General features: G+C 38.6%; 2 protein-coding genes across 8 annotated transcripts in view; one reads left to right on the top strand and one right to left on the bottom strand.

The window, feature by feature from the left end:
• Positions 1 to 12: 12 nt before the first annotated feature.
• THADA (THADA armadillo repeat containing) overlaps positions 13 to 9,100 on the top strand; it is a 220,053-nt gene continuing 210,965 nt past the window's right edge. The window contains exons 1-2 of one of the 2 annotated variants that reach the window (XM_042051832.1): positions 13 to 334; positions 2,614 to 2,705. The gene's annotated coding sequence lies outside the window, so the exon portion shown is untranslated. The remainder of the gene's footprint in view (positions 335 to 2,613; positions 2,706 to 9,100) is intronic. The other variant, XM_042051827.1, reaches the window with a different exon arrangement.
• The window catches only part of PLEKHH2 (pleckstrin homology, MyTH4 and FERM domain containing H2), a 55,044-nt gene continuing 48,298 nt past the window's right edge, over positions 2,355 to 9,100 (bottom strand). For all 6 annotated transcript variants that reach the window (XM_042051835.1, XM_042051837.1, XM_042051836.1 and 3 more), the window contains 3 exons: positions 8,975 to 9,061; positions 7,160 to 7,297; positions 2,355 to 5,928 (listed from right to left, as the gene is read on the bottom strand). In XM_042051835.1, the coding sequence (XP_041907769.1) occupies positions 5,746 to 5,928; positions 7,160 to 7,297; positions 8,975 to 9,061 (408 nt within the window). In that variant the 3' untranslated portion in view covers positions 2,355 to 5,745. The remainder of the gene's footprint in view (positions 5,929 to 7,159; positions 7,298 to 8,974; positions 9,062 to 9,100) is intronic.

Below are 9,100 nucleotides of genomic sequence, written 5' to 3'. Positions count from 1 at the left end.
GAGGAAGGGCTCGTGTGGAGGTTGCACGGAGGCCCCGCCCCGTCTCCTGCTCGTAGGCTCCGCGGCTGCCTCTGTTTTCAGGGATCCCCCGCCTTGGTACCGGTGCAAGTGTGAGGGCCCTCGGGGGACCTCGACTGTAGCTCCTCTTGTGAAGGGACAAAATACTCCAGCTGTGGAGGAAGCCAGGGATAAGTAAACAACACCACCGGGAGTCTTACTTGACCTCGGCCTTAAGCACTGGCTCGTGGTCCCTCAGTGAGCTTTGTTACCAGCGGAGGGAGTGAAATGAGGCCTGAGTAGTTCGCACTCCCTGGGAACTGCTGTGTAACACAGAGTAAGTGTAGTTATTTTACAAAAATTATTGTGTAATTATTTTAGTCCAGCAGAGGGCAACGAGGGTGATTGAAAGACTGGAGTATCTCTCTTAGGAGGAAAGGCTGAGGGAGCTGGGCCTGTTCAGCCTCTAGAAGAGAGAGCTGAGAAGGGCCCTCATGTCTGTCAGTATCTGAAGGGAGGTGTCAGAGGATGGATCCGGGCTCTGCTCAGTGGTGCTGAGCAAAAGGACAAGAGACAATGGGCAGAAACTGATGCACAGAAGTTTCACCTGAACGTGAGGAAGAACTTCTTCACTGTGCAGGTGACCAAGCACTAGAACAGGTTGCCCAGAGAGGTTGTGGAGTCTCCCTCTCTGGAGGTATTCAGGAACCATCTGGACACAATCCTGTGCCATGTGCTCTAGGACGACCCTGCTTGAGCAGGGAGGGTGGACCAGAATACCCACTGTGGTGCCTTCCAACCTGACCCATTCTGGGATTCTGTGACTTTGGAGTTACAGGGGCATACAAATAAGACACTAACACACGGAGGCTCGATTATTTCAAGATTATCAAAAATCAAGTCCAAAAATACTGGGCTTGGATTAGAATGTAGGATTTAAAGGGTGCACTAAAACAGCAGGATGACCCTGAGTATGAAAGGGGTATAGGATGTAGGTGAACCTAACAAGTCTAAAGTGTCCTACATCAGGGAAGTGACCCAGAATCCAGGACAGCAATTACAGCTATCTTCTGTAGCTGGGGAGCTGCTTTGCATCTTGAGAGAGTGGAGACAGAAAAACCTAACTGAAATCATTCAGATACCTGTTTGATCAAAGCCAGGAAAGCAGCCTCATTCATAATGATTAACTCAGATTTAATTTTAACTGTTCCTTTTTCCCTACCCAAAGAAGGCTGATGTATCCTTCCACTGACCTTCAGTAATGTTCGTTCTTTAAATAAGATCTTTTTTTCTAAATTTAGCTTGCATAATCACTCAGTTTCTGTTTCAGAAGCCTTTATATGGCTATTTTTGTCTGGTTTTAATTACTTCCAGGTTTTTACATGCATATGCTAAAGAATTTGCTAACCTCCCATGGAAACCATGGTCTTGCTAATTAAAATCCAGAAAGAAACTTAATTATTTAGTGTTATACAGTGCAGGTCATGGTGATGTCTGCCTAACTGCATTTCTTTCATCAGTTTCAGTTCAACAGAACACTTCTGATTTTGGTATATATATGGAGCCAGTGCTGATCTGTAACCAGCAGCTAGAGGTAGTAAAACCCCTGGACAAAGCTGCTCTTGTTCTGCCAAAGAGAGCAAAACTATGGTAGGAAAAGCTCCTGGCACTATGACCTATGCAGGTATTACTGCAACAGCAGGAGTATAAAAAGGAAAGTATTTTTGCAGTGACTTACTCGCTGTCAGAGGTGGCAAATCTGGAAGATGCTTCAGTACAGATCTGAGCTGGGAAGCACAGCAAAATGGTGTACAGTTAGTAAATGTACTGAAGCCTAATCTGGAATTTAAATTGGAGTTTTTATATTTCAACTTTCTCAGTTTCTTTTGCCCTAATAAACTGTAAAAAAAACCCCAAAAACAACACATACGCAAAACTTTTTTTCCCCCTAATTCATTATTGCTAAGTTACTAATCACCTTAGTTAAAATTAAACTAATGGGTTGCACCAAGCTGTATGGACTATTAAAGTTCTACCTAAAGCTTTAAGTGGTGCATTCCTTTAGGCAAGAATGATTTTCTTCCTTCAGGAACAATTAAAACCTATGAAAACTGTGGTAGTCTGACAAGGAACTCCAACACCAAATACCTACCAGCCTCCTTTCATAGGGAAATACATGCTTTTATTTTAAATTTAAACAAAACTTAATTATAAAATAATAAAAACCATGAATTTTAAGGATTGTATTAAAACCTTAAAGCTTTATCATTTGCCAGTTGTGCTACAAATCGGTCTTGCTTGTTCTAGAAATCAGCTGTTCTTACTAATACTGCTGCTCAAAAATTGACAAGGCAAAGTGAAGTTCAAGTAATATATTAATTTACATTGCACTCCAAGTACTCTTTTCAAATCAGTGTCATTGTTTATACAGGCATTTACCAGTGATTTTTCAGTCATTGTCAAGTTCAGATTCATTGATCATTTACATGGATTGTTGATTCTGACCACTAGCTCAAAGCAAGCATGAAAGGTATTCTGAAGTTCATGGTAGAAGGTGAAGTCTCCTTGCATGGGCTAACATATTAATCCCATCCTACCAATATTTTTACAACCTAGGTTCTGCAAGCTTTGAGCATGGGAAGTTTTCCAGCAACAGTCCCAGAAGCTGCTGCTCATTTGACAGCTCCCACAGTATTATCACTGCTGAGGTGAGAAAGGTCAGGTTCCTACCTGGGCTTTAGTCATGGATTAGGTAGCACAGTGTGAATTTCTTTGGTGGATGACTCGAGACTGAAATGTGGATCACTCATGAGGCTTGGGCTGGGTGGGGAAGGCAGAACAGATTACCTGCTTGGACTGTGAAATTTTCACCTTTGCTGCCTTGCATTGTGTGGTATTCTTTAAGTAGCTCTGGAGCTTAATTACCATGGAGCAAGGCCCTGAGATATGCAGAGCTGTGCTTGGAAGAGTGCTTGCATGTGAAAGAGACTCTACTTGTGACCCTGCTACCTTGAAGGGAAGTGTCTGCTGAGGTTACTGTCACTACAGAAACCTCACTCTTGCTAATCAAACCGGAAAGCATTGTTTAACACAGTGTTGTCACAGTAACTCAGAGTGCATTTATTTCATAAAAATTAACACAGCATTTCTGGTCATGTGACTGTATGGGATTAATGGTGACCTACAATGACCAGCTAGCAGTAGTAAGTTTGGAAAGTCATGCCAAAAAAAGGGAACTAATGCATGGATTGCTTCTGATTACAATGATGTAGGGACATACTGCAGCCACAAGAGCTCAACACTGAAAAGCAAAGCAGTGTCTGGAGTTTCCTACCCAAAGGCAAGCAGGAAGGTCATACTCTGCTTGATAGATTGCACAGTGCTTTATAGAAAAACTGTTTGTTATGTTGCTAATGAAAGTTGTTTCCAAATCTCCAAATCTCCAAATCTGCACATCAGCTGATTGTATTGTTTATCATGTCTCAAAATTCAACAAAGACTTAAAAAACTACATGAACAAGCTCACTAGCAAAATGCTCCACTTTTTTTGCCTCCTAGTAAGAGAAGCTGATCTGCCACATTCATTTGAAACTGGACAATTAGGAAAGACTACTAGCTGGATCGTTCCGGGTTATCATAATTTCATGATTACAAGAAGACTTTCGTGTTTGTAAATGGAAGTTTTTAATCATATTTGAGAAGCTTTAGACTATGACCTAACTGATGCAGTAACATGTTTGAATTTGTAAACACCCTTCCCCCCTCATCTGAGAGTTAAGTATTCTGCTGATTGCAAAGGGGTGTTAATTCCTAAATGAATTTCACCATGGTATCTGTATCACTTGCCAAGGGGTGCAACTCAAGAAGTAATGCCGTTGGTCTCTTGTAGCTCCCAAGATGCTTCCCTGGATGATGACAGGAGACTGGCTGCCTAGGAGGAGGTAAAACCTCCTGCTGCTGGCCCTGCCTCATGGAAAGAGAAGGGTCTGGTGCCCCAACCACCACCAAAGGGTGGAAGTTACCAGGAAGCTCTTTCCACCTTGCAAAAGTGAAAGCATCTGGATATAGTATGTGTGTTGTTTGGTTGTAATTTTCAAGAGAAAGTGTTGGCCCGTGCTACCATTCACCAAGTGGTGCTTGAGTCCTGTGAACTTCAGTAGCTGTGGCAGGACTTTGAGAGCTTTCTAAAGGAATCTGTTTATCAAGTCAGCTTGCCTGTTTGCCTTTCCACTTTTTAAGAGCATGTTCTCTTCATGGCCTCTATCTCCCTTCCAATCTATTTTAATTCTTTAGGAGGATACTCCCTACTTTTAATAGGGGGCAAACAGCTGAAAATTCCTTTTCTCTCAATACAAGCATTTGAAATATTTAAAGAACATAAACCAGAGATTTTCCATTGAGGAATTACTTCAGTTTTAAGTAATAATGAAAACAAAAACCAATGAGGGCTGGCTGTAAGGGATTAATGATCCATGATCATTAGCATGAGCTGAAGTGGAAACTGAAATGTCCATAAATCAGTGATTTATGTTTGAGTACCTTCTTTATGGCTGGACCTAAATGATCTATTGGAATATGGTGCTGATCCATTTCAGAGCCTGCAGAAGTGGTTTATTTGCAAAAAGAGGGGACTGGAAGAAAAACAAAGGATGTAATTTCTATATATTTGACCTATGTAGCACTGAGGCTTGCAGCTGAAAAAGGCAACTGGAAAGTGCTCCTAGGTCCAGTAGTGCAGATGCAGTATCATGTCTTCAGTGTGTAAGAACATTATATTAGTATTATAATAAGAAATGTATAGATACAAATGAAAAACAAGAAGTAAATACTATTCTGACTCAATGTATATACATTATACGTATTGCACACGGATTTTAGGTCTCCAAGTTTACTCACAACATTTCAATCAATGGTTTTCTGTGTTATTCTTGTGTTTTGAATTGTGAGTCATTCTTGCCATCTGTATTATATTATTATTCTGGACTACAGGAGAAATTAGTTACAGAGTGTTGTTTAACGAAACTATACTAAATACAGTGCCTATCCAATTTGTATTTTTTCAAAAGGCTGGAGCAGAGAGGGTTTATTTAGAAATTTACCAGACCAAGGCTGAAGATTTGCCAAGTAAAGCAGCTGTATAACAAAGGCTAGAGTGTATAGTGAGAATACTCTTTAAATTTGTAGTAGTTACATGATGTCCTTATGTGCTTGGTTTTTTTCAAAGGAGAAACAATTATACACAATTTGTTCCTTTTAGTTCCATGACACTTGTATTGCAAATAGGGATGGTGCTGGAAGTGAAAAGTATTTTGTGTTTGACTGCTTTTCTAAACAAAAATTCCTTTTCAAAATGAAAGTTATACAACTGGTCTAATTTTGAAAAATAGAGATGATGAGTTGAAGACAGTTTGGTCCCTGAGTATATATCTAGAAAACTATAAAAATCTGTACAGTTGTTTCCAATGACACCTTTCTTCATCTTTATAAACAGATGTATTTTTTCTGAGCTGTAGGCACAAGCAACCCCCAGTAAACCATAACCCTTGAACTGACTCATCATCTTTCCAGTTCAGGCCAGAGCTTTAATTAAAGAGCTACTCCTGTTATATGCCACTGAAGCAAATGTAAACCTGTCCACCTTTCTTTTGTTTATGGAGCTGCTGATGCTCTACATCTTGTACGTCAGAAGATTTTCAATCCATGTAGAAAACCTCTAGCAAGGACGCGTTATCATGAGACATAATCCTTTCATAACAAAGTGGGACATTTAGTTGGTCTGGTGGTTGCAAGAAGTGGCTGGCTCCCCATTTCCTTGAGTTTCTGTCCACTTTGAGGTGCCAGTAATGCTGGAGCAGAGAGATGATGAGCAGCTCCTTTCAGCTGATGAAAGTTGTTAATGTAGCTGGCAATCAGTAGAGTGATCTCAAGAATCTATAACAGGAACATACAAAACTCTTTGAAAAATACAGTGATGTGTTTTGACTGCTGAAAAAATAGCTAACTTTTTAGCAAGTGACAATCACCATCAACTGGATAAGTACTTGTACTTTAACAAATTAATGATGGGGGGAGAGGAGATAACTAATAAAGCTCTTTTTATTGCTCCTTGCAAATAATGTAATGTTATTCCCATCAGTATATATCAAAGATACTATGTCTTCCACAGTCTTAAATGATTCAGAGATGACTTCTTTAACTTTGAGAGATTTTGAAGTCCAGAATATGATGCTCTGAGAAGTTCTGCCAGAAAGTATCTAGTGCTCAGAGAACTCAAGGTGTAGGGTAGATGAAGGGAATAAAGACTTCTGTGAGGTTTTTATCATTATTTTCTCTTTGCGACCCATACAAGCCTTGCTGAGACATTGAACAGGTTGCCCAGAGAAGCTGTGAATGCCCCATCATTGGAAGTGTTCAAGGCCAGCTTGGATGAAGTTTTGAGCAACCTCATCTAGTGGAAGGTGTCCCTGTCCAGGGCAGGGGGGTCAAAGCTAGGTGATCTTTAAGGTCCTTGCCAACCCAAACCCTTCTGTGATTCTGTAAGGGAACAATCTAATGGAAACTTCAACACATGTATTTTACTGTGCTTGTGTGTATGAAGAATCATGTTTTGACTCATATGTGCAATTTTGTATTGTTTCTTAAATTGTTCTGACAAACAGCAAAACCTCTGTTTCTTAAAAGAAATAATCAGTCTTACCAGTGAAGGAGAAAACCTAGATTTAAAAAGAATTTTTTTTAAACCAAAGGGAAAAATATCATAAGATTTTTAAGAAGTGACTGATCTTTCAGTTCTTGTGTTCTACAATTTCCCTGTAGATCCCAAATGTACTTAAAAAAAATTATCTCTGGTGCTGATTAGGCAAACAGACTAAGTTTTAGGTACTGCATGTAATTTCTGTCCCTAACAGCCTTCTTTGTCCTTCTAAGAAAAATTTGGAATGTTATATAGACAGGGACATGAAAAGAACAGAAACACATCAGTACTGTCACAGTTAGCTCTAACATTAGTAATTATTTGCTCTCTAAAATCATCTGGCAAAAGTCAGTAATCTGGCAGGCTGGGATTAAAGAAGGTGTTTCATCTTTCACATCTGTTGGGGATTACCCACTAGAGATAGCACAAAAGCAGATGGTGGGAAACTGTTTCAGGAAATATACCAACCTTTGGTTTTGTCATGGCAAAAAGGTGTTTTTCAGTTGATTTGTCCTTTGTCTGAGCATTATTAACAACCAGCATAAAATCATCTTGATAGCCTCCGAAAGTCATCAGGCTCTTATATGTGTATGTAACTGTTAATCGCTGAAAAAAGGAAAATCCCAGAACAAAACACAAAGCTATTAAGCAGGACAATGCAAGAAAACCAGATTATGACAAATTCTTCTTTTAAAAATATAATTACACGTGTATTTTTCAATGGAGGTAGTGTCTTATGAAACTTGAAATTAACCGTGAATTTTGGGATAGCTTCATTTAGACCTTCATGATGAGGAACTTTCACTGTAGATGATAACTCTTCTAAGTGTGATCTCTGTTTCTATTCCAAACTAATTAGATGAAAGATGTAAGATTTCAACTCAAGCGTGTAATTCCATTTACCCAAATCTTGACTAACTTTGAGAGAAGTTAATCTTACTAATTCCATTTGAAATTGAAGCAGCATCTAAATAAATTAAATGTCAGGGTATGAGACATCTGAAGGAATTTAACTCCAGGTATTCTTTTTGTGCAGTGTCGTGTTTTGCAAACAGGCAAATTAAATTCTGTTCTCTTTTTTTCACATCTCTGATGAAACATAAATGCTCTTCAAGGCTCCTCAGCTTTCCATCCCTCAGTTCTTACTGTTCAGTGTTTAACACCACAATAGTGGCCTTCAAGTTAAGATCAGCATTTAATTATTGTTACACCTCCTATTAATTTGCTGCAGATGTTTGCATTTAAAATTCATCATCAGACAACATTTGTACAGTAACTTAGTGCCCTTCCTTAGTAAACCTCTTTTTGCCCCAGTTTTGAAATAGTATAATTTCTACCCCTTGCAACATCATTTCTGATACCCGTGGATCCTTCCTACAGAAAATCCCAATGTTCCCTGGAAACTGAGCATTCCTTGAATGTAAAGTAAGGCCTGCCAGTACTTAACCTGGCAATGCCCTACAGAAATGCCGTAGCTCCAGGAGAGCTCTCTGCAGTCTGATGCAAGCACATTTTGCTTGTTCCCTGAGAGCTGCTGTTTGCTCTCCTCATGCTTTGTTTTATTATTTCTTTAACTGCAAAGAAATGTAATGAAAAGGCCCATATCAACACAATTATAAAGCTGAGATTTTAATTTTCTGATATTCAATATTAGCACTTGCTAATAGCAGCATGCCATTCTTTTTCTTTGCAGGATATAAATGAAAGCAGGGATCTTCTCAGGCACTGCTTTTTACACTGATTACGAGTTGTTTTCTGTGAAAACTTGTATTGCAAATCAAGAAAAATCTGAGCCTAAAATGACATAATTAAATAACACTGGGTTATATTACCTACTATTAAACAAAAATAATACAATGAAAATAACAATCTTTTAAAGTAACTGCTCTTTACAGAGTGTATGTATTATGAATAATACTGGAAAATTAAGTCTCCAGGAAAAGAAAATTAATGTTATTGTAATAACATTACAATAACTATGGATTTCCTGACATCTGAATGATTAAAACATTAACATTTCATTAAATGATATAAAAACTGTATCTGATAAACAAAAATAAATTCAGTGCAAAGAAGTCATTACTTGCTTCTATTATTAGTGCTACTGTAACGATGATAACATTAAAGCATTTTAAAAGGAATGAATTTTTGCTTTAAGAGAAGGACTAGATAACTTAGCATGGAAGGCTAATGCCCTCTTTTAGGTAGTATGGTGGTGAATCTCCCCATATAATTAGTACTAAAATATATCTTGACCAAACTTAAAACAGCAATTTCACTTACCATGGAGCTGTAATCCAAGATGCTTATGCCATCTTCATGGACAGCAAACCATATGAAGGACCTCTCAACTGAGGCTGTTTCTAGAGGCTACGAAGAGAAATGTTTTTTAGTTACTACTTCAAAATG

Source organism: Corvus kubaryi, unplaced genomic scaffold (assembly GCF_017639235.1).
Source record: "Corvus kubaryi isolate FWS band 111438036 unplaced genomic scaffold, C.kubaryi_AGA036_p1.0 76, whole genome shotgun sequence".
Lineage (NCBI taxonomy): Eukaryota > Metazoa > Chordata > Aves > Passeriformes > Corvidae > Corvus > Corvus kubaryi.
Note: the sequence above shows the minus strand (reverse complement) of the source record. Positions and strands in the feature narration are given on the sequence as shown.